The 26744-nt window shown below is 31.4% G+C and overlaps 1 protein-coding gene across 1 annotated transcript in view; it reads left to right on the forward strand.

Annotated features, from left to right (window-relative positions):
* LOC129981631 (ionotropic receptor 93a-like) overlaps positions 1–26744 on the forward strand; it is a 67484-nt gene that overhangs the window by 18485 nt on the left and 22255 nt on the right. Inside the window, exons 2-6 of the mRNA XM_056092549.1 lie at positions 4283–4391; positions 10328–10468; positions 12528–12779; positions 19819–20006; positions 22216–22434. Coding sequence (XP_055948524.1) covers positions 4316–4391; positions 10328–10468; positions 12528–12779; positions 19819–20006; positions 22216–22434 — 876 coding nt within the window. The 5' untranslated portion in view covers positions 4283–4315. The remainder of the gene's footprint in view (positions 1–4282; positions 4392–10327; positions 10469–12527; positions 12780–19818; positions 20007–22215; positions 22435–26744) is intronic.

A 26744-nucleotide genomic window follows, 5' to 3' on the forward strand; every position in this document is an offset into this window, starting at 1 on the left:
ATTTTTCTCAAAATTTATTTTTTTCTTATTTTTTGCTCACTTCAAATCAAATAACTCAAAATATAATTATCATATTACTATGAAATTTGGTGTACTTTGTCTTTATACTATTTTATAGTAAATGAACTAAAAGAATTTAGATTGAGAAAATACTTTTTAATTTACAGCCTATTGTTTGAACAATAACGTCATAAATTTACTAAAAATTTCATGATAAATTCTTTGACTGGTTCTAAAATTTTTATTTATTATTATAACCATACGATTGTAGTTCATTCCCTAGAGAAACCTATGTAGTTTATTTTGGTCTAAGTTTTATTCGGATCAGAGTAATAGTTTTTGGTGTAGCCAATTTGAAGTTTTAAAAGAATTTGCTTAAATTTATGTTATTAAATGCCAATTTTCAAAAAGTTTTAATGTTTATTTCAAATATTGACATCCTATTATTAATTTGGAATAGTCTTAAATGCAGAAATATGGTTAAAGTATGTCTACAACATGTTTTTCTAAAAAAGTGCTCTGAACGTGTTCGGATACCTTAATAGGAGATTCATTTCAATCATATTTAACCCATATATATTTTGTTAAATTTTCATTTATGACAAGGATTATCAACGATGATTATGAGTTAGAAATATAACACTGTTCTATTTGAAGCCACTTTAGTTTTAAACACCGCGGGAAAAGAGTTCCAAAGAAGGTTAAAATACAAATCAAAACAAGAAATTAAAATTATGTTTGCTGCTAATATTGTTATCAAGATGGCAGTTAAAGTATTTTATGAATTTCTCATAGAACATTAAATCAATCTCTCCAGTAAATTGTGAGCCGAGCAGATAAATATAAATTGAAATGAATTTAACTAGAAAACCAGCGTATAAATCATCAAAAGCACCTTTTTTTAAATTTCTTAGTATTTTTCTGGATCAGTATAGTCTTAATTGGCAATGAGTATTTTAACTAATTAGTTAATCGACAGAAACACAGATGCAAAACTGAGAATGAGCTTTGCGAAGGAAAAGGATATGCAGCCATATAATACCAGAATAATAATTATTATTTTGTATTTGGCGCCATTTAATTTTACTATGCCACATGAGATGCGATATTCAGAAAATAAACATTAATAAATTAAATAACTAAACCAAATAAAATAATCTAAAGTTAATTAGTTAATCTAAAACTTTACAGACAAAAATAGATGCACTGTTAAAATCTCAAATTTTTAAAGCTTGTTGAAGAGGCACAAATTATTCTTCAATTCTGTTCAAAAATGGTTTTTTATCACTTCATATGAAATTTTTTTTTAACCACACTGAACGAACATTTGCTGGCTCATCGATTATTTTCGAAAAAAATTATGAATTAAAAATAATGAACTCGTGATTGGCTCTGAACGAAGTTGAAATAAAATAACAGATGGATCATTCTAACAACAATTCAGAAATTAGATTGAATATTGATTGGAAATCAAGATGCTTAAATTGCGTTTACGAGACAAAACACCCACGTATTTCGCCTACATTATATTTTGGATATAATATCTTCTATTCAATTTCACTTTGAATTGCATTATTTGAGTTCGATTGATACCCAAATGCTTGTTTTTTAATCCATTTTGCTTATTTAATTTTAGATACATCTGCTGAAGCTTTTGTAGTTACAAAAAGAACTTAAATTTATATTCACACAAAAGCTACTGCGATGCCAGTCAATTTTAATAGCTTAAAAAAGATTTAATTAAATAAAGGAGCAGGAAAAGCTGTTTGGTAATGCATCTGATTTCTCAGTTTCAAAGTAATGCCAGGTTTACACTCGGCCAGTAGGCAGCGCATGCGTAGAAAGGAATTGATTTATGTTTGCCACAATTTCATAAAATATGTTCCGTGCTTTGCTATAAATTGCAGTTTTGGCGTCCCTGAATTTTTCTTTTTCACAGTGTAACCATCATATCGTATGAAAATATGGTTATTAACACAAAGAAACATAATAAAAATTAAAAAAATCAACACACCTAAATTTGGAAAACTATAGAAGAAAGAAAAAATAATAATAAAAAAAAACCTTGCATCAGAAAGAACAGAAGAGTAAAAAATGTCTGAATTAATCCATTGCAAGTGAAAAAAAAATTTCTCGCCAAAAAAAAAAAAGCCCGCCAAATTCCACAAACGCATGCTCAGTAAGAAAAAAATACAATACAGCGGCATGTTGTTGTCCCGTCGGGACAATTACTTGCCATCGACCGAGCAGCATTTTTCAGCCTTCTAAGCATGCGCTGCTTACTGGCCGTCTTGGCTGAGAATGAACCCGGCATAAGGGAAGTCAGCAAATGGGAAAATTTTACTTTTTCACAATGGCAATATTATTGAAAGATTTTTTAAAAAAATGGTTAATAAATTTCAAAAGGAAAATATAAATACATTCGGTATATAAAAGTTAAATAGAAAACATGATAGAATTAATGACTAAATATTTCTCATAAATAACTTAATAAAAATTATCAAAACAAAATAGAATATAGAAATCAACGATTTCATTTAAGATCATTAAATAATAATGTTGAATAAGCGAATGTGATCAGAAATTTATAATCAGTGTTTTTTTAATAGCCGTTTGCGGGGACCAGTCGTTTACTTCTCATATTGATCGTTATAATTTAGTTTATGAATCAACTTATTTATTTCAGCCAATTTAAATGAATTATAGTTTATCACAGTTAAACAAAGTTTTATTTTATTTATGCGCGTATAAAAATCATAAATTAAGCGTTTTGACTGATTGCAAAAAGGCAATATCGCGGGAATTGTTGAGGGGTAGTCTTTGCAAAAGTTTTATCTTGCGTAACTGAATAATAGAATGACAAAAAAAAAAAAAAAAAAAAAAAAACATATGTGACATATCTAGAGATCATGAGCGTCCATATGAATTAAAAGTTGATGAAAAGGGTTTAGTGTTGTAGTTGAGAGATTTTGTCAAGGTTTTCTCTCTTTAGAGAATATGTGATGAAGTAGTATTTGTGTAATTTCTCTCGAAAAGGGGGAGGGGTATAGGAGGATGAACTTACGCTGATGGCATATCTGAGGGTTCAAGAGCTTTCTTATGAAATAAAGATATAAAGATCGTCGAAATTGGATCAATGGTTTGAATGGGCCCATAGTTCTTTAATTTTCTGAATTATTTTAAATATACAAATGATTAAAAAAGAATACATTCTATTTTTAATTATTTATAAAACTGATTGCTTTTTACTATAATATATGCATGTAAACATATTTTGTCAGTTGGGTGATCAAATAGAAGAAAGGCTTGAAATTTTAAAACTTCGATTTATTTCGCCATAATTTACGTACAAAGGAAAAGAGGTAAGAAATATGTCACTCTACACCCCGACACAGGAACGAAATAGAACTAAAATTTTTTCCTTCCAGTGGTTTTACAATGAGATTTGGGTAGGGATTTCTTTGACACGTCTATGGCCGCGGTGGCCTGGTGGTAAGGTCTCGGCTTCGGAACCGGAGGGTTTCAGGTTCGAGACCCGATTCCACCGAAGAACCGGGGGTGTAAGGGGGTCTGTTGCACGTTAAATCCGTCATGACCAAACGTCCTCCCGCTGGTGTGGAGAGGGGGGTGCCAGCTCAGGTGTCGTCCTCGTCATCTGACCGCGGTTCAAAATGACGAGGTCCGTCCCAAAATAGCCCTAGTGTTGCTTCAAACGGGACGTTAATAGAACTAAACTAATCTTTGACACGTCTATTTAGGATAGGGGAATTTAGGTAACTTTAAAAGAATGTTGTAAGCATTAAGGACTTTTATCTCTTTACTTAGAGCGTGAGAACCTGCTGAAATTAGCATTTCTCAGAGTTACAGAGCGAGTGTAGAATTAATTATATAAAAAAGTGGGAACTGGATCAGGAAATCAGAGAACGTTTTATAATGAAGTTAATATGGGTTAAATTAATATAAAAATTAGGAAATTAATTAAGACAAATTAGATTAAGAGATATCATTACACACGCACACACACACACACACACACACACACATATATATATACGTATAATATAGTTGAATTTCAATTACTGCTTATAATTTTATTTAAAATTTTAAAAAACATCAATGGATTTCTTTTGGAAAGTTTGTAGATATGAGTTTGACGAAATATTGCGAAGACTTGCATTTTACGTATATTTAATAAATGAATATCTGAGTTTTAATTAGGAATTTTTTTAATGTTTTTATAATTATTACTCATTGGTTAATATTCATTTTTTTTCTTTTTCAGACTATCATTGATTAGAAATGATTAGCGAAGCCAATGCTTTTGAATCACGCGCTTCTTTTGGTGATCACGTTTCAAGCAGTTTCGACAACAGCTAAAAAGATCACGTTCAGTAAGTATAATATCCAAATTTGCATATTGATTCACATGTCACCGACCTTACGGCGTTTTAGAGTAAAGTTTGAGAATTAAACCTGCAAGTCAGTAGTAAATGATCTAAATACCAATTTTCACCAAAAATAAAAAATAAAAAGTTCTTGAGCCAGTGTATCGTATGTTGTATTTTTTAGACCGATTATTATTGATTTTTTTTATTTGTGGCTATAACACTTTTCCATCCGTAAATGTTATTTGGACAATACATATGAGATAAAAATATCACAATCAGCAAAATTAGACTTTAGACAGTTTGTTCATGAGATTGCAAAATACAAACTTCTGCTCTACAAAGCCAATTAAGACCAATTTGAATGTATGGCTTTAAAATTTGGAAGGGGGTCAAAACATTAAGAAGTTGCAATTGTTTCAAAACAAACATCTGGTGAAGATTGTTGATGCCCCCTGGTACGTCAGAAAGAAAATACTTCATGGCGACCTCCAAATTCAACTTGTTTCAGAATTTATCAAAAGAACATCAATTAAATTCTTCGAAAAATTACCCCAGATTCGTAACGAGTTACTTCAGATACCAGCATATGATCTGACTATTGGAATAGAGCAATAGGGTTTATCCCAATAAACTCTAGGTCTCTAAGAAAACCCTAGATGAACCCTATGTTTCTAGGAAAAACCTTGAATCATTTTTTGCGAAACATGATTCAAAATTCGATACGTATTTAAATTTCAGATGTCTACCAAATTTCATCTATCTAGTGTTTTACGTTTTGTAGTTATCATGTTTACTTATATACAAATAGACTAAATTTCTCTGAATGAATTTCATTCGAAATTTAATAAAAATGCACAAATTTGTTTTAAAGACTATAAACTTGATTTTACCTATCTAACTCAAAGCGATTTTGAACTATCCAGTTTACAAACGGACAGATATAATTCCAAGAATGTTTGGATTCTAGAAGAAATGAAACATAGAATTTCATCAAAATCTGGAGTTCGATTATTTTGATAATTACACTACTTTTTCTTGTATTATAGAAAGTGACAGAAAAAAAAGTACGACGGAGCTGAAGATTTACTTTTACGCAATATCTTTATAAGGTTTTGACTTTTACCATCTGATGGGCATTAAGCTCTTTGGGATCTTCTTCCATTGGTATGATACAGATGTTTAGATGAAAATTGTTAGCTAAAAATTGTTGTCCCTGTTTTCTGTTATTTGCAATTTTGAATTTCATTTCAAAATACCAGCGTAAATTCAGAATGTGTTTAATAATTCGGTATTCGTGCAAAATTATTTCTCATCAAAGGGATTTCATCATATTTTTACCTTCTCTTAATGCAAAATATATTATAAAGAGAAAGTAATGCATTCATCAAAAAATTCGAACTCGAGTTTTTGACATATCTTCATGTTCCAGACTTCTTTGTTTGGAAAAATACATTTTTAGAATTATTTCTATCTGTCTATAAACATGATATTTCAAAAACACTTTAGATTAGTCGCTTGGAATTTGGAATATTGCCTTTGCACCAAATTCGAAGATTTCTGTCATTTTGAAATTCATTCAAAAGAAATCTTTTTTTTTTTTCCGTCTATCCAAATATAAGTTAACATGGCGCCTACAAATTGAAGAAAATTAGATAAATTAAATTTTGTACATAAATCTAACATTTATTATGTTGATGTATATCAAATTTGGAACCGAATTTGTCAAGGAATCGATCATTTGTCAGTCTATTCTTTCACAGGCAAACTTGCTGATTCAAAACGCAATGACTTTAAATGTAAGCAATTCGGTATTTAATTTCGTGACTAAAATTGTAGTTTTGAGTCAAATTTTGAATTTAATCCATAAAAAAAAGGTTCCAAAATACACATTCGGTTTTCTGGTGCTTGTGCATTAACCGCATATCTGGGATTAAATGCCAAAAGAAGAAAAAAAGCCAAAGATTATCCTCTAATTGGCTTTTTTGTAATTATTATTCGCCAAAGGCTTGCGGTTTATAATAAACAAGTGCATCAATTAGAGAGTATTCGAAAAACTTTTGGCGAGACAGTTTCCACTATTTATTGATTATCTAACTCTTGATGGAATTCAGTTGAGAACTGTTTTTACAATAAATTTAGATTTAAAATAACATTGAGAAATTTTGGTTTCATTTTTAAATTTCTATATTTGAAAATCATCGCAGCTTTTAGTGATGTTTAATATTTTATTTACAGCAATTATTTTTATTTTTTGTGTTTTTTCAATAGAAATATGTTCTAATTAAAGTAAATATTTTTCAATGTTTTAGGGAAACAAATTTGAATCTATAATGCTTTTTTTCGGTGAAATTAATTTCTTAAAGATCTAGCACCATGGTCCAGCTTCTATTTCCTATTATATCAGAAAAATTGAGCTCATAAACATCATAAATAATTTTAAGTTTATAAAAATATATCCAACAAGAATGTTACTTTTTTTACAGATGTTTCACTAAAACATTTACGTATTCGTTAAAAGTGAAAGATAAAAAAGTAATCGTTTTCACAACTTTTTTAAATCGTCTGCAAAACTTTTTAAATATTTTATTTAGCGTTAAATAATATTATTTGTCTTAATTTATTAAAGGAAAAATAATTAATATATTTTTAGTTTGACTTTCGATTTCATGTAAATCGCATAATTATTATTGAAATTTTGAAACAGCTCTTGTTATTCGTCGGTTTTCGTGTATCGAAATTTGTTTCGTCACGCAAGAGTTACTCAAAACTGAAGTGACCGAAATAAAATAAAAAGAACAGTTAAGGTTACTTAACAAGAAAATAATAAACAATCAATAATTGACAAAATGATACTTTATTTTTTTAACTGATGATGAGTATTTTTATCATTTTTACTGATTTTTCCATTAATGAATGTTTTTTAATTCAAATTTTAAAAATTGTATTCTGGATTCATATTAATAGAAAAATATATCAATATTAACCAAATTTAATTTCAGAGAAAAATATAATAGAGTAATGAAATTGGTGATTTGATTGTATATTTTGTTAAAGCCATTTTATACGTTTCAAATTTTAATGGATTCTTTTTATTCATTTTTTATTAATATTTGAATGAATTTGAATGTCGAAATAATTGTTAATAAGTGCAAGACATTTTATAGAATTCTATGCCTCTGAATACTTAAAGAGGCAACTTATATGAAGGATTAGCATAAAAATCAGAAAATGATTAACTAATCTAAGTTCCACGTTTCACAAAACAAAACAAAACGAGAATATATAAATCTAATAATGACCCCCAAGAAGGACCATGGGATATATACATTGATGGTAATAAGGCAACGCCATCTGTTATATCAAAGGTACTTGAGTTATGTAACCGCAACAAACTAATGTTTTGAAAATTGGATTTTCAGATCTTTCAATAATGCAACTGAAAACTTAAGTCTTAAAATATTAAAATGGACTATGGCTTAAATCCTGTTTCTCCTTTCCTGCATATTTTGTTTCGAGTTCATAAACTATTTTATACGCATGTGCCTAAAATGCATGCTATAATTCTACTGAATGTTTCTACTATTGAACCACCAATGAAAAAACATAACCTTGCTTTATTTGCAGACTCAATATCGATGCAGTCTGAAATTCAGTACGTGATGCCCAGATTAAAATCTATTCCAGTGTTCCCTTTCTTCGTGGTATTATTAGATAGTCTTTTTATGCATTTTTATTTCTGAATTCAACAGAGCAGACACAACACATAACTTTTCTTTGTTTATACTCTTAGCCTTAATGCTAACGATTTTACATTCAGTAGATTAACAACCAAACAGAGAATCTGTTTTAATGATTCTTTTTTTCTTTTCAATGCCCATACTAATCAGTTTTTTTTTGTTCTGAAACACTAATGATGCATTATAGTCCTGTTCTAATATAGTTTCTCTATTGATGTAAGTTATCTTGGAGTTTAATCCTCGACAAAGCATTCATTTTCAGTGCTTCCTTTCATTTTTTATTCTTAAAATCATGCATTTTTCTTTTTACTTCTGAATACCGTTTACGCATAGTATTGTTCTACATATTGTCGCTTACTATCTTACTTTCATAAGTTTAATACCCAGACATAATTCAATTTAATTGTTCTTTTCTTCATAAACATTTTTTTTTTTTTACTTCTGAACCGCTGATAATGCTTGATGGATGATAAAAAAGTATTTCTTTCAGATGTGATGCTATAAAGATCATTCAAAGATTGTTTTACCAAATAGATTGGCCGTTTATTAATTCATTTCATTATCTTTATTATATTTTTTTTACTGTGTCTTTATTATTTGCAAATGACTAGGATCCATTTTTAATGAAAACATGATTCTTTTGTTGTTGCTTCTCGATGACAGATACGGAAAAAAAAAAAAACGACTTTTTAAATTTATTTAACAACTTTTTACCATATAACTTAGCCATTACCGCTGATTATTTTCATAAATTCAAATTTGGCAAAAATTATATTTGCATTTTCTCTGTGTTTACATTGAAAATATAATATTCTTTAATTATTCGTAGAAATAAATCGCATTGTTTATACACTTTCTTATAGGATTACATCCCTTTTAAACCAGATTATTTTATTCCTTATTACCATCAAAAATCATCACCAAAGGATGTGTTTTCTTATACAATATTGTAAATAGCTTTTTAACATTTTTTATTTTGAAAATACACATATAGGCAGATACAAACATAAAAACACAGACGCGTATTTTATAGTAATAAAATATTACAATAAACCGAACGAAACATGTTAGAAGATACCATCATAGCGTAATGGAACCACCACCTCAGTCAATAGTCACACGTTTCTTTATATACTTTTTCCCACTTAAAAAAAAACTTGTTACAATATGTCCCCTTTTGCGTTTTGAGTAATTGTTTATCCATTATGATATCTTTCCTTTGAATAACTGTAGGCCCGTGACAAATTTTGGATTCAGTTTTGATGACAGGAGTGCATACCAGATCTCCTTAATGAGGCCTGTTGAGATTTCTTTTTGTTAGCAGCACGTTCACTTATTCACTGACAGATGATTTACTTTTTGGTGGATTTAGTCCAAAATTTTATATTCATCTACCATGTTGGCATCAAGAACCAAAAAAAGAACATATACCAAATTTCCTTAATGAGGCCTGTTGAGATTTATTTATTAGAACGTTCACTTATTCACTTGCAGGCAATCTATTTTTTGGCAGATTTTGTTCAAAATTCGTTATCAGTCTAAAATTTAAGTGCCAAGAGCACATTCCAACTTTCCTTAAACGCTTGCTTGTTTAGAAAAGCAAACTGTTAACACTTGATACACTTTTGTGCTTGGTGCTTTTGTGTCATCGCTTACATACATTCAGGCAGATAAATAAACAGATAGCCAACTTTTTGACGGATTTACTAAAAAATTCAGTGTCAAGAACGCATATCAAATTTCCCTAAACAAACTTGTTGTTTATTTTGTCATCACGCTCACAAAATCACTAGAAGATAAAGAAATAAACTGTGAGCACTTTGATATATTTGATCAAAAATTCAATACAATTTTTTTAAAAAGCCCATGTAGAATTTTAACTACCTAATTCGCTTTTTGTAAATTATTTTCACAGATAGATAAAAAAAAATTCCAGAAAAGATTTTTCAAATTTAAAGAAATCTAAAATGATTCATCAAAATTTCCAGATAGAATTTTTCTGTCGATTATGATATTTTCTCTTCCAATAATGCATCATATAAATGAAATTAAAGGCATTATTTGGATGTACACGTCCATTTAAATATTTAATTTCTTCAGAAAATTCTCTTATTATTTACAAATAATAAGAAGTGCATTGTTTTTTTCGCAACTTTACATTTACATTAAACTCAATGACCATGCCTTGGTTTATAATTGCAGATATAGTCCAAGATAGCAATGGATACGTTGATGAGTTCATTCGGGCACTTGAAATGGTTATGGATTCTCCTGAAGTACAGCAAGTGCCTTATGAAGTCAGAAGGATTGATCCTCGTGTTCCGCTCACACAGCAAATACAAGGTGAGAAAGTCATTTTTCAAAAATTGAAGACAAAACGTTTTTCTTTCTCCGTGTATGAAAACATACTTTTGTTCGTATTTATGTGCGTCGTGTAACAGATCACGTTTGGAAACTTGCATTAACAATATTTCATGGCCTTGCATCTGTAAATCTTAAAGATAAGTGTAGGTAGGCAAACGTGAGGGTAAAACAAAAAAGGCTTGCCTATTAGAAAAAGTATGAAAGAAATAAAAAATTTATACAACAGGAAATTGCCTAAATTTGTCAGGATTTGTACAATTCTTCATTAGGTTGATCAAAAGATTCTGATTTACCAATCATCGACTACCACAGAAATGCGATGCCCCAACCCGCGCTACAAACCATCATAAATGACTCCACTCTTGTACCTTAGACTGTATGATGCAGCTTGGATGACCGGCTACAATGAACAGTAAGCTGTATATAAGTTTAGCAACAAAATATCCTTCGCCGATTCGTACACTAACCCTTTTGAAGCGAATTGGTATGATCGAGGATAGAACCTGGGACCTTGTGGTTCGCAGCCGAGTAACATGACCACAATACAAAAGCAATTGCTCGTGTAGTGTAGCTGTTAACTGGCTTATAAGCTTTCACCACAGACTCTCCCACCAGTGAGTCGGAGGTGAAACGAACGATATGGCTGGTGAGTGGTAATGTATCATTAGCTGTCGATTCTAATGCACCTGTACCCTTTGAGTAGCGCCAAGCGTTATGGCGAGCGTGTGTGGATGAGTGGTTGCTGTTGCGTCAAGTGAGTTTGACGACTTTGTGTTGCAGTGTCAAGTGAGTCTGACGACTTAGATTGCTGTGGGTAGATGGCGCCACAACAGCTGTACGAAGGTTGAAGGTTCATCGTTCGAGGTCACCAATGTGGCGAATTGTTACGAACGAGGATAGAACAAGGGACTTTGTGGTTCTCAGCCGAGTAACAAGATCACAAAATAAAAATAATACTTATGTCTCGTAGCTGTTATCTGGCTTACAAGCTTTCACCACACTTTCTTTTAGAAGGCATGATCAAGATAAAACCACTCGACCACACCACCAATGTTTTATAACGGGTCATAGCTCATCCGCGTAATATCTTTTCTCAAAAGGATAGCCCCTTAGCTGCAGGCGTAACTCTATTTCGTCAACTGATCAGGCAGATTGTAATACTTGTTACATGTTGGCAGTTGATGTTCTGGATAAGCAGGGTGTACAATTTGCCCGAATCACCCACTTTTATTAATATCCAATTGTAAAAACAATGTAACAACTAAGTTTAAAGCAATTATTTAATTTTGTTCACTGCCTTACACTGTAGGTCTCTGTAGTTTGAAGTGCAACCTTGCTCAGTGGTTTGTTGTGATACTGTATTAGGTGATCGGTGAAGTCTTTTTAAGCCTTTTAAATTGAGAACGACATCTCATATGGGCAGGAAAGTAATGTGTATAATGAGTATTCTAAATTTATGAGACAGGTTTCAGCGCCTCTAACAACAAAATAAGAGGTTACAAAAAATAACTAAAAAAAATAAAGGAGATAAGGCAAAATTCCCAATTAAAAAAATATACGCTATATTGTAATAAACACACAGTTCCTTTAGTTATCTGTAAAATGGGCAGATACATTCGCGATTAAAAATATGATCCTTTTTCCTTGATCTGGAAAAAGGTTTGTCCTTGAACTGAAAAAAATGAATCCTCAAATCCCCTTCTAGTGTGTTTTTCAGATTTTTAAAATATTTTTATTTACCCTTTTTGTTGCTTAAATTTCATTTCATATTTTTATAATGTTGAAAAAATCTATAATAATACCCGAGAATACATTTTTCAGTTTTAGAATGACCACTTTTTCAAGTCATCGAAAACACAAAATTCACGTTAACTGATTAATAAATACCAAGTGAGTCAAATCTGCAGCATTCCAATATTTCTGGAAGTACTAAGGATATTTGGCGACATCTTTTGTGGCAATAGGATTATTTCAGCGCAAAATGAAACGCACTCTTCAATTAATGGTAAAAACTATAAAGATTTGTTTTGTATTAAAGGTATATGTACAATGGAGACTGATTTCGAGATCCTGTTGTCTGCCACATCCTGTGACATGCTGAAATTGCTGGCACTGCAGAGCTCTTCCATGGGGTTGTTACACTTCGTGGTCAACGTCGACCACTGTAAAGGAACTAATATAACTGCCTACTTGGACAGAAAACCGCGGTCGGATGTCACTCAAGCGATTGTTGATGTAGTGCAGGTCAGGAAAAGGACAGATATTGCTATTATACATGATACTGAATACGGTGAGTAAACTTTGTTCCTTAAACTTTAAAGTAACTTTTCCTGAAATGGTTAGTCGAAGATGAAAAATACCCTGACGCCTGCAAATACCTAATAATATTTAACATCTTGTTTAATTTGTATTTCATGTTTGGAATTGAATTTGATGCATAATCATTAAGTTACAAAATTGGTAAAAGTTACAGAAATGTTAGAACTAGTCAACCACGATAGGTTTCTGATCCCAGAGAACAGAGTCTTGCCTTTTCCAAATAAAAATAGCTCTAATATTCTGTTTAAATTGTTGTACTTGTCCTCATATTCTACATCGTGCAGTATACCCACCACTATCAATGTGTTTCTGTAATATCTGTTGTTCTCAAACAAGGTCCACAACATAAGCTATCGGACTTGAAGAATGTAGAGACAAGATCATCATATCATGCACTATATTCAATTTTGCGACAAGTCTGCAATGACCAACTATCTTGATATAATAAACATAATACATCAAAAATTCATAAACATTGAACACAAAATTCCCAAAAATTTGAATAAATATAAATCTTATTCAAAAATTTATTGTTCAGTTTTCTCTGCTATATAATTAGATACGACATTCTGTTTTGGCAATATTTTGTCACTGTAACTGAACTAGGAATTCATGGAACAGTTGAAATATTTAGGGTTTTCATGCAGAACAGCAGAATATGGATAATTTAGTTTATAAGTTACACGAGAATAAATAGTAGGATAACTTTATGAATTTCCGTCAATACTAAAATCAACTAAGCATTTGATTGGAAAAACTGCTTTTATATTTTATCTCATGTTTATTTTCATATTTTAATTCATTTTTTAAATATCACATTTACTTTGTACTCTCAAATATTTCTACAGAAATGGAATTAACACTGACACCAAAAGAATCCAGTATTTCATTACTCAACTTACATTATTCAACAATACGTCATTGAAATTGTAATATTAAAAAAAAAGTATTCTTGGAATGAGAAGTCACAAATTCTACCCAAAATCTTTTGTAAAACACTTTTCATGAAATTTCAAAAAATATAAAAGGGAAAAAAGGATACTCATGCTGAAATATTGAAGAGATTTTTATTTAGAAAAATAAATGAATTTATTGCAGTTCAGGACTTATAAATTATTTTCTTCAAAAAAAAATAGCTCCGAATAGATATTTTAAAAGAATAATTTAAAAGAAAATATATTTAAAAAAAACATGATAACCATGAAAATGATGAACAATGCTCACAAAAAAAAATAGCAAATTCGATTTACTTCTTAAAATCAAACAAAAACTAATTGTAAACAATTTTTTCGTCTTGTATTTTCCTCAACAATGAGTGTCTAAAACATGAAAGTTTTCAAAAGAAGCTGAAAGAAAGTGTGCTGACTGACTTCGAGTATTTTCTTATGTTACTTCTTTGTCCATCCGTTTTCCTTTCATAGATATTTTTTTCTCAGTGAAATATAAAGAGTGCGTCTGAAACTCATTTTTTAGGCTTTCAGAAGTTTGAAAAGGAAAAAATAATACAGCAGCAAGTCTCAGAATCGAATTTCGCTTTTAAAGCTTTGTTGAAATGTTATAGAAAAATATATGGAATGAAATATTTTCTACGAATATCTTTTTGTTGGACTAATTCATGCTTATTTTAATAAAATTGTACTCATTCCAAATAAAAGAAATTTAGAAATGTTTATAGAATTGTAGAAAATGTCAAGTTTTTGTGAACTTTTTGTGAAATGTCGAAAATAATTTCTTTTTTTTTCCTGCGAAACAACTACATCAATTCTACAATACTCTTTCTTATTATTATATTTGATTTTTCTAAAAGAGGAGAGGATTTAAAAGTTTGATTTCTAATGAACGACAACAGTAAGCTATATACGATACATCACTGGATAAACATAAGTTTTAGTTTATGAATTCAGACCATCTAGTAAAGGGTGTCTCAAAATTAACATAAGATTTGAATTTGCCACCATTCGTGCGAGAAGTCTTGGCAACCTTATTAAAAAACCAATTGACAGCTGATAGTTTAGGGTAAATAAAAAAAATGGAGAGTTACTCGATAGAACAACGAGTTTTAATTGTTGAACAATATTTAAAAAATAATGATAGTCTGGAGCTATAGTTCAAAAATTTGAGAATTAACCCCCTAGATCATGTGATTTAACACCATTGGATTTCTTTTTATGGGGTTATTTGAAGTCAAAGGTCTATGCCAACAAGCCCACAGGCACGCGTGCATTGAAAGAGGAAATTCAATGCTGCATCGATGAAATTCAGCCCCATTTATGCAAAATAGTCATGGAAAATTTCGATAAAAGAATACGCATGTGGCAGCAAAGCCATGGAGACTATTTGCTCCATGTGTTATTCCATATATAACCTTTTTCTGTGTACTTTAAAATTCAATAAAAATATAACAATTTAAAAGAAAAACTGTGCTTTTTATTTAATTTAAATCTTGCGTTAATACGTTGTTCTACTATGCTAAATGGGGGTTTTAAAAAGAGTTGCCAATACTTTACTGCATGAATGGCGGCAAATTCAAATCTTGCGTTAATTTTAGGATACTGTTTAAAATAGGCGCACCAGTTTGTTTACGAAAAAATGTCGACACCATAGGAAAAGTTGTGTATTGCAATATACAAAATGTGAATTGATTGTTGCATCGACATCAATCACTGCAAACCACATGGCAAGAAAATTTAGCTATTAGTAAAATCGAAAATCAGTGCTACGGCCATCTGCATTTAGGAGATGTTGGTATGTGTTCAGCCTTTCCATGAAGTGACGTCAGCTTCAGATGTGTGCTGCCAGTTTGCTTATTTTTAAATAGTTAATTTCGCGTCACCAGAGTCACGACAATATCGTTTGGTATTTTCGACTTAGTTTGCATTTAATTAGCGTACTCTCAAAGTATGCAACTCATGTTTATTCTTTAACGACTTTTGTGTAGTTTACAACCGCACATTTTATGAAAAAAATCTGTAAATATGATGTTATATTAGAATAAAATTTTAAAACCAATCTGCATTATATTCAATGGTTTTTATCATATATGCAACATCTTCTAGAATATTCCAGTAATAGCGAACTTGTGGTCGAATTATTTACTTCTATTTATCACTTTCAACTACCACAATGCCACATGTACAATAATATACATCTTTTGCCTACTACTCTATTACTGTAGTAGTCAGTTCAAAACCCAGGGATTGATTACTTCACTTGTGGCAAGAAATGATTTCCGATTCGATGTTTGTCACTTAAAAAATGGCTCACGGAATAAAACTTCAAACTTTTTCCCATCCAGTGATGAAGCAGGTGTCTTTTATCATAGCCGTCCATTAGAAATAAATATTTTGAATCTGTTTTTCCTTTTTTGAATAATCCTGCATAAAAATTAACCTTTTTTTACTTTCTCGTATGCGAAGTGTAGAAGAAATATAGTAATCGATATTTTGACGAATCTCGGCGTTTTAGACCTTTTTGAGAAACACAAAAGCACATTTTTGGAAAACACATTTTTGAAACAACACATTTTTGGAAATTGTTCATCTGTTTGTCTGTGACCAAGATATTCAAAACCGCTTTGAGCTAGACTGTTGAAATTTGGTTCGCGGTCTTTACACCAACTTTGAAGATTTATCTCAATGTGTAAGCAAAATCTGTTCAAAAGAAGTCCGTCTGTCCAGCTTTATGTCAGATATAAGACAATCCGATAACTACAAAACGAAGAAAGTTAGATAAGATTCGGTACACAAATTAAACATGTATAGTATAGACACCTGTCAAATTTTGAGCCAAATCCAATAAAGGGTTGACTGTCTGTCGATCTGTACTTGTTTCTGAACGGACAGTTGATGTTGTTCAAAGGATCTTTCCCACCTACGCGTGGTAGACTGGCATTTGCAGAGATTATGTTGAAAAGTTCAAGATAGTTCAAAAACGCAGTGACTTAAATATATCAAATTTGGCATGGGATTTTGTGACTACAAGTGCAGTTTTGTGTCCAATATTTGTTTAAACCGATTGTAAACGTATCTAAATCACAAATTCGATTCTCGGATATTATTAATCAGCATGCCAGGGATTAATCGCAAAATATTTCGCCAAGGACGACACAATAGATGCAGTAAAAATATTTAACTCACGCCAAAAGTTAATATCTCTTAACTACTGTACGCCAATGCCATGGATCACTCTTACTGGTTATATATGTGGGTGTGATGGGTTTTAATGCATCAGTCCACTTGGATTAGTTTAATCTTTTTATTCTTGATTAACAAAGGATGACTCTGATGAATTTTACAAATGAGAATTCAATGATGAAGGAATTTATATTACATGAAGACGGACAGTTGATGTTGTTCAAAGGATCTTTCCCACCTACGCGTGGTACACTGGCATTTGCAGAGGAATTCTTCCACGCAAGAATTCCAGTTTCGGCCTTTTTTCAGAGTATCATGTCTTCTCGATTTCCGGTCGCACCCTTCTCGACTTACGTCTGTTCTCTTCTCCCGTGAACTCTGAACTCTGTCTGCTGGCTATCACCGGAAGAACGCAGAGCGCCCTCTCGTGGAGTTAACTTACCACACACACATATATATATATACAGTAGACTCCTGATTATCCGTGGGCGGGTTATCCGCGCCTGCCGCACTAAGTTGTTTTTTTTTTTTTTTTTGCTTCCAAGCAAAGAGAAAATGCTTCCAAAGCAAGAAGCAAACACAACTGACTGATTTCTTCAAATAGGTGTAGTTTTACAGTTATGCTTTTGTAATTACTTAATACATTACAGTATTAAAACAGTACATATATATTCATTTTTCTGTGCATCCTTGACGCCTCTCGTGAGTACAAAGCACTTTTCTGTTTTCATTCACAAAATGCATTTTAGGTTAGTTTTGAGTGATATATTCCTGCTGTTTATTTTACGTTTTATTGTACATAAAACGACTTTTCAAAGTTGGAATGACTGTTTTCTCTTGCTATACCTGTTTTTAGCTTTTTTCGGATTATCCGCGATTTTTGTTATCCACGGCGGCCGCGCCACCCAATTCCGCGGATAATCGGGAGTGTACTGTATATATAGTATTAAGGACGAAGTCTTTAGAGGAATACTGCAAGCAAAATCCCTCGTGTTTTCTTGCATTTAAGGGTATTATTCATTTACAAAAGTGCTTTCTAATGTTTTTCTTCGTTTATTTGCCTTCAGTGTGGTGTGATTTGTTTTATTTCATCATATAAATAATAGAATAGAGAATAGTTTTGGGATTAATATCTCTTCTTGTCAATCATTTTGGTGTAAATATCCCAATGGAATTCATAATCTAGCCTGCTCTTGCATTATCGTCCCACCATATACAAGAACAGATTGTAAATTTTACTTTGCATTTCTTGATTACACAATAATTTATTCCAAAGTGAAGATTGTGTGCTGGATGAAATGACTTGAAGACACATGTTGGCTTTTACGGGGTTTATTGGTAACATCAACAACAAAAGGCACATGAGTACGCCTTAGTGTAGTAGGCCTAGAGAACTACACATAAAATTCTCTCGGGAGAGAGAGAGCCGAGATCACACTCCCCCTAGTACAGGAGTCCAGTTCGCTTCTACTGGAAAAAATATACTAAACACCAACAGGGAGACCACGTGATACATGATTGGCAGCTAGCTCCGCCCAAGAAGATCACGTGGTTAACTGAATACTTAACACAGATTACTTACAGTCAAAATAAAGTTATGAAAGATTTAGTTAAAAATTTGATATGTATTTGGTGATAAACCAAAATGAATCCATTTAACTAGTTAAAAATTTAGCTATCATATGGGCAGAAAGAAAACCTGTTCGTGAAAGATTACATGAATGCAGATTACATTGGATTCTTTAACCGCTTCCCTTAACAATTTGTTTAAATAATTGCCAAAAAATTATCATATTTTTTATTCTATTTTTAAATTTAAGGAACCGAAACAAAGCATAATCAAAATGTTTTAAGTTAGTCTTTTTATTTTGTACATGTGTGAAAGCATATAGTTTTATCATTAATGTAATCTCCTCGAGCAGATGAAAAAATTAATTAGTCTACTATATTTCAAGTCCACGCCTTCATAGACATTATCTGAAAAATAATCTGCTCTGCATAATCTGCTTTGCTCTTTCATACGAAATCGTCGTTATTATTATTTTTTTTCAACGCAACTATCCTTATATGCTCAGCAGTCACCGCAAAGACTATGGCCAAAACACGTGTCCATTCAGTCCCACCATCCAAAATGCTCTAACGAAACTTTGTAAACTACCAATCAAAGCAGAATATATTTTTTTCTTTTTGAGTTTCAAGTCGAGGAAAAACGTGATTAAATTAATAGTATTGACAGATTTTTCGAGACCCGAGTTTTCTCGTGATGAAAATGAATTGCAATGTATAGGAACCCGAAATAACTCGGGATAATCAAGGAAGCAGTTAAGAATATCAGCTGTCAATTTGACATTAAATACTGAACATTAATGGAGGAACATAAAGCTGTTATGTTCATATTTTTAATATCAATTCTTATCAAATAAAAATTATCCCAAATGTATGAAAGATTCATTTTTTTATTACTATAAAAAGCCTGATACTAATTATTCGAAGATAAAAATTATCAGGGATAATTCAAAACACTATGCTTTTTTTATGGAAAAAGACCAAAATGAAAATTGAAACTTACATTGACCTTTATATGACCTTGTCCAAGAAATATAAGTTCCTTGAAATTATCGATGTCGGGAATAAATAATAATATTTAGAAAAAGTTTGTTTAATTTTTTAACACTATTACAACTAAATTAAACAAACGTTAGAAAGTAAAATTCAAAATGCAGAAAAGTGCTCGTTTTCCTCTAGAGCTTTAAAGAAGACACATGCTTCCGCACTCGTACAGACTTGACGGGTGCCTATTCTAATTAACATTACCAATTACTACTGTTCCCAATTACCTTTCTTGATTTTACTTTACACAGGATTTTTTTACTTTAGAAAGTCCAGTGACAATAAAGACACTGCTGCGAGAGCTGACAGGACTGGGTGTCCGGTATTCCTACCTGGTGTACGACGCCCAACCGGACAAGATGGCTCGAAGGTTGGAAGCGATTAACCGAGGATCTAAAGATCTCTCTACCATCGTCCTGGCTGACTTTTCTGTCTTCAAGGCTGTACTTGATGGGGTAAGTTGAAGTTCGACCAATAAATGGTATCTACTCATCTCTACTTATAATTAAGATGAATGTATGTCTGACAATAAGAGGTGTATGTTGACGCTCTACAAGTCAGACCGTTTGATTTATAATTACTTCATTTCGCCTAAATATACTTTGGAGGGTACGCCTTGCAGCTTTTTAAAAAAAATTTAACTAGAATTTTAATTAATTAAAAACTAAGCGAAAGTTTGATGTTTTTCTGCGATAACTTCCGAAAATATTGCAGCACGAAATTAAATTTTATATCATCTTAAAGCTTAAAAAAAATTTAAATTTAAATTTTCTACAATACTACTTTAATATTAGTGCAATTTTTTAAATTTGGCAATTTTTGAAAAAAATTTCTTGCTTAATTTCCAATTATTTTGATGCGTCGAGATTCAAACTATTTCATTAATTCGTCAAATATTGAATTGCGTGATTTTCTTTCATTGGTGAAAGTTAAAGAAGGATTCTGTTTAATATGAACATAGTTTACAAAATAAAGAGTAAAAAAAGTGAAGTTAGAATACCACAAAAATTAAAAATGCACAAGCCGGATATTAACGGTTTTAGTAATGGTATGATATCATAGAACAGGTTTCCATTAGAAAAGTTCATGTATACAACAAACAGAACATATGTAAAACAATTGAAATAACACTGTTTTAATGTCTGGCACTTTGATAGAATAATGGTCATTAAGTTAAATCTAAATGATTTAAAGGAAATGAAATATAATCAACATCCCCGGTGTATAAGCTGATTGAAAAAGACGGCTAGTCTTATATAAAATGTATAAATATTCTACAAATTTCCCTATACTATTAAGGTGGGGTGGACTAGTGATAATTTCTTATCTTCGGGGCTGTTAAGACCCTAATTAGAAATCTAATTCCATTAAAGATCTTCCATGACACGGATCTAGTGGATACAAAAACTTGTGCCGTGGGTCAAACATTTTCATTGGTGTGCTTCCATAATTTGAAGAAAATGTAATAGTTCAAATAATGGCCTCGTCGTCTGAACGCATTCAAAATGATGAAGTATGCCTTCGAATAGCCCATTTTTCTTTAAAAATAGAATGATAATGTAAATAATCCAAAACTATATCTTTTACTATCTCATAAAGATGTCACTTATAAATTAAGATCCAAATTGATTGTATAAAGAGGCTATGTACCCAAATATTCAAGAAGAGCATCCTGAAAGATCTTCTGAATGTATTCAAATTTATTTTTTAGGGTGATGATCTATCAATTCAGTTTTTCAATTTAGTAATTTCAGTGCCCTTTTCTGTTATATATTCAGTAAATGAAACTATTACATTTATCCTTTAAATATATCGTACATTTGAAAAATCAGTAATATGCTAAATTTGTTATCGAAAGCAACTACAAAGAAAAACGGACGTTTGTGCTATTCGGATTTTACTGCCACTGGCTTATTCCTCATGGTTTTTAAAACTCAATTGAAAATAAAAAGAATAAAGAAATAAATTTTTCAGTTAGGACAATATTTTTCTAGAAGTACCAAATTTTAACTTTACAATAGCGCTAATTATTCACACTGAATTTTTCTGTTAACAAGCTTTTTAAAGAAATATTGCCTTATTCAAAACTGAAGTTTTGAAAATTTTCCTCAGAAGAATTCTCTCCAAATTCAACTTATGAAGTGTGCCAAGTCATTGTATTTTTATTACAAGTAATAGATCATGAATAATTCATTTATACAATTATGTCTCCTAGAGAAAAATAAACTAGACTATTGTGATCGAGTGAGTTCGCTCGAGGGAAATGAGAGTGTGCCTGGTTGGCATTTTCAACGATGGTAGCATCCTACCACGAAGATGGCTCCCTGTAAAATGTTCACAACGGATTAATTTTATAATTTGTATTTTGACTGCTTTATTTTGATTTTATTTTATAATTTTCTTTAATCTTATAGACAGTCTCTTAGTATTTTACTATGACCCAAGATAGTATAGCATCTACCAAAATTGTCAAGTTAATTACAATTGTCAAGTTAATTAAAATACAAGTTAATTACAATTGTCAAGTTAATTAAAATACAAGTTAATTACAATTGTCAAGTTAATTAAAATACAAGTTAATTACAACGCTAAAGAAATCTTCAAATAGATTATAATTATTTATTTCGACGACCATTGCATATTTAATCCGGTTGTGTTGTTTAGATGCACGCGAAGAAGAGGCTGACTGCCGACGTGACATACCTCATCGTGAATGACGGCTGGGAAGCCTCAAATCCAGAAATAGAGACCCCGCAGCGTGTCCACTATAGCATCGATCTGCAGCTGTTACTGCTCAAAAGGACAATAGGGGAAAGTTTCTCCAAAGCTCTCAAAAATATTACCAATAACATCCCGGAGGGATCAAAGAATGCAAAGTGGAAGGTCAGTGGCTTTTGATAGAGAATATATTTTATTTGTTTATGTTACCATGCTGAGTTATTGCAGCAAAAACTTTTGTACTAGCAATATCTCATTAGAAACTCTGTTCTTTTAAATGTCGATAAATATAGGATGCAGAAACAAAATGAATAAGCTCAAAAACGCTACCGTGGGTTTTTTTTTTTTTTCATATTCACAAGAAGGGTTGTGTATCATATTTGTAGGCTTGCTGACTGTGGTTTTCAAATTCAATAGCAAAAAACAATTCAATAGCAATAAATTAATCCTTCAAAATAAAAACAAAAGGATTAATTTATTCTTTGTTAACAATGATTTTTAAAGTTGGCTTTCTCGGTGAACTTTAAGATTAATAACGATGCGTTAAATTGGCAATGAATCTACGGATTTTCATTTTAAGAATTTCAAATGATGATCTTCGCATTGTATAAGATGATTATAAAATAACATCTGGCTATTTAAGTTATTTGCGGGGACTCTATACTCATTTGAATAGATTCAGGAAAGCTATAAATTCATGATAAGAGAAGAAGTGTACATCTTATGATGGCAAAATTGACCTTGAGAAACATAAACATTGAATTAGGCATGAGTCATCCCTAGTTTCTATATAGGATGCTTTAAAATTAAACATCAAATATTAAGAAAGACAGGAACCGCAAAATCAAGCACATATTACATAGGAATGTGTGATTGGAAACTTCAGGGATGCTAGGGGACATAATAAGGTGCAGAAATGACATGCCAGTCAGTCTCAAAAATAATTTATTTGGCATTACTTTGCACCAAGTTAACACATGCACACATACAATTTCATAGTAACTGTTCAAAATTCTTACCATTAGATGCAATGTATACTTCACAGCATATTCACATGGATTAGATATACGAAAATGCATCACATCTCATTCACATTTGCAGCATCGGTGAGGATTCACTGATGTGCAAAATTAGAGTCACAAAGACAAATTCTGGATATATATTTGATTTAGTGCGAAGAAATTTGGCACATATATGGAAGAAAGCATATAGATACATAATAATATGGAAAAGAGATGAATTGTTAGTCAAGATGCAAGTTGTATCGAAAATGGTCAAATTGTGATAGATTATAATGGTTTAATAAACAAACTAGGAGATTTCTACAAAATTTTCTTAATACTCTCTATTAAATAAAGTTATTAGTCCCCCCCCCACATGAATAAAATTGTGGACTTTGAGTAGGGTCGTGGATGCCACGAGTTCACAGATTGTTTTTATCAAAGTCTCATACATGAGAGTTGTGTGTTTCGTGGTATAGTTAAAAAAAAAGGAGCTTTTGTATTAATGCGCGGCATTGATGAACAATAAAATCGAAATATTGATCTTTAGCGATTAAAATACAAGAATCTGAAAATCGAATGTATGTCAGTAATTAACGTTTGAAAATTCAAATGATGTAGGTAGAGATGTAAAAATTGACACACATGATTGAAATGACAAAGAGTGTTATCGAAAAAAAAAAAAATGGCAAATAGATGGAGCTTTATATGATAATAATGGCAATAATTAGTATAAAGATTTTTTGCAAAGACTATTTTTTGTAACAAATGACTAACATATCGGCCGTCATTAACAAGCAATACCTGTCATTGGAGGACAGTGTTGTGAACAGCACAGTACAACATAACTGTATGTATGCTGCGAAATTTTCATCGGATGTTGTTTCTAGCATACCTAATAAGGTCATATCATGAGACTTAGTACTTCAGGTAACTCCATAACCAATTATCACAAGGATTAATATTTGGGAACCTGGGGAGCCAAGCATGGCGGTAGTGGAGGCTCACAGCACGTGATCCTCATCAAACGATGTGCGCAAGAGCTTTTTTACAATGTGTGTGTGGGGGGGGGAAGCGCCATATTAACTAAAAGTCTTACCCTCTAGCAAGTGTTAGAGCCAAATGTCTATATTTTGGAACTACTACTCGCCAATGCCACTGCCATGCAAGTCATTCACGGCGGAGATCTACAACTTTATGCGGAGGGGGGTGAGGTGGAGATTAGACTTTTATTGGAGCGTATGCGAGAAAGTTTCAAAGAGAACACTCCTGAGGGTTCAAAAATGATTTGCATGTCTTTATTTTATTTTTTAAACTTTATTCATAATAACGTACGTGTTTATAAATCCAGTAACTAAAATAATGTAAGTGCTGCAAAATTTTCTAAAATAATTTTCAAAAACTTATTAAAATTGATGAAAAAATTTTAAACAGAAATAAAATTGATATAAACTATTTTCGGTAGTTTATTCATCGCACTCATTTTTTTTTTTTTTTGACAACCGGACAGACAGACTTCATCTGAAGGGTCTCATTTCAAACTTTGACAGAAACCTACAAATTTGTGTAAATTCTATATACTAAATTTCATTCTTCTCACTGAAAGCGTTTTTGAGATGGTGTTCACAGACAGACATAATTGTAAAAATGCGTTTTACGAACTGAGAAAAGTCTAAAACGTGGAGATTCGTCAAAATCTAGAAACCGAATCTTTTTGATAATTTTTTTGTACAATTCTTTTACAAGAAAGTGAAAATGAACGATCTGATAGCGACAACTGTTTTTCTAATGTAAATCAATCGATGGCATTCGAATTAAATAAATTGATAAATGAAGTCTTAAAACTAAACATATGTAAATACATCTACAGATAAGAGAAGATATATGTCATGAGAGCGCGGAATGAACATGCTATCGATAGAATGTGTTGGCACGCAAACTGAAATCATCCTTGCTATTGAGATACATTTAGAATATGTTAACAATAAATCGATACATAATTGTTTCCTACTGGCAGCTTTGCAAGCTGCTTCTTTCTTGCGTGATCTGTTGCGATACAGATGAACGAATTCAGAAAAGAAGTTTGTCATTTAAACAAACAGGTTTTTACATTGTATTTTTTTGGTATAATTGATTCATGACTTCTTGGCACGCGCCAAATGTACCACACTAATTTATGTTTTTTGCTATATTGCTAGTAAGTTGTTCTTATGAAAAGGATGTGATGTCACAGTGTAGCTTAAGACAATATGTATTTAGATGTCAGATGAAATACATATTTGTGTTTGCACAATTTGTGAACTGAAATGTTATGAGAATTGGCATCATTGACACATTATTTGAAGAAACGACACTCACTGCACACACACATACACACCTGAAGACGCTTGGGTATTTTTTCAACGAATAATTTCCATTGCGTAGAATATCTTTAGATTCCAGATAATAGAAGGGTCTGTCAAAAGGTAATGCATAATCCAATTTTAATTTGGTAATTGTAGGGACTAGCACACAAATAAATACACATCAGAAGTAAAAGGACCATCAATTTTAATAATATTTGGAAGCGAATAAACAATCTTATTTTGGACAACTGCATCTGGTTTCGAAACTGTTGCTTATTTCTAAACCTCGATCAGGCAAACAATATTGTCACCAAATGGCCATACTGTTCAGAATTCCATATGATATCAGCCTAAATTAAGGTCTTCTAAACAAATATTCTTCATTCTGAAGTATATTATCAGGCTTTTGTTTCTCTAAATAATATAGAGATAAATTAAATTACGTACAATTCGCTGTAGCTACTGTTAAACTTGTTGCTATTCTAAACAATGAACGATTGATTTTAGTATATTCCACTGTAGCTAAGTAATGATAAGAACTAACAAATTAATATTTTGTTAGGAAAAAGGTGATTTCTTTATACCTTCACCTAATCTTTCACGAAATAATGTTTATAGTTTAGATACTCAGAAAACTCTATAGGACAGACTACTGAATCCAAATCTACCAAATTTGAAAGTTTCATTTTCATGCAATTTGTTTCTTTTATTTTAATAAAATAACAAATGTTTATATTTTGCAATTTTTTTTACGTAGTGTTTTTATACACAGGAGTGTTGCAGCAGTGTTAAATACGTTTTTTTATGTTATGTTAGCATTGCTTTATTTAAGAGTGAAATTTTAAAAATAAAATAAAAGCAAACGAATCAAATTTAAAATAGTATAATTCTACGAAGTTTCAGACTAGAGGTTCGAATTTCCTTAAAAGGTTTTCATCTCTTTTTTTTAATGTTCGAATCTTCTTTTTCATGTCTTACCACAGAGGACCCAAAATGACATCTTACTTCGCTAATACGCGCCGATCGAGTTTCTCTAGGCTGACCTTAATCCCTTCCGACACTTTTCAAGTAACACAAAAATTGATAGTCATATTTTTTTTTAGCATCACGTGAGAAGAATCAGTTTTCA

The sequence above is a fragment of the Argiope bruennichi genome, chromosome 8 (genome assembly GCF_947563725.1).
Source record: "Argiope bruennichi chromosome 8, qqArgBrue1.1, whole genome shotgun sequence".
In the NCBI taxonomy this organism is placed as follows: Eukaryota; Metazoa; Arthropoda; class Arachnida; order Araneae; family Araneidae; genus Argiope; species Argiope bruennichi.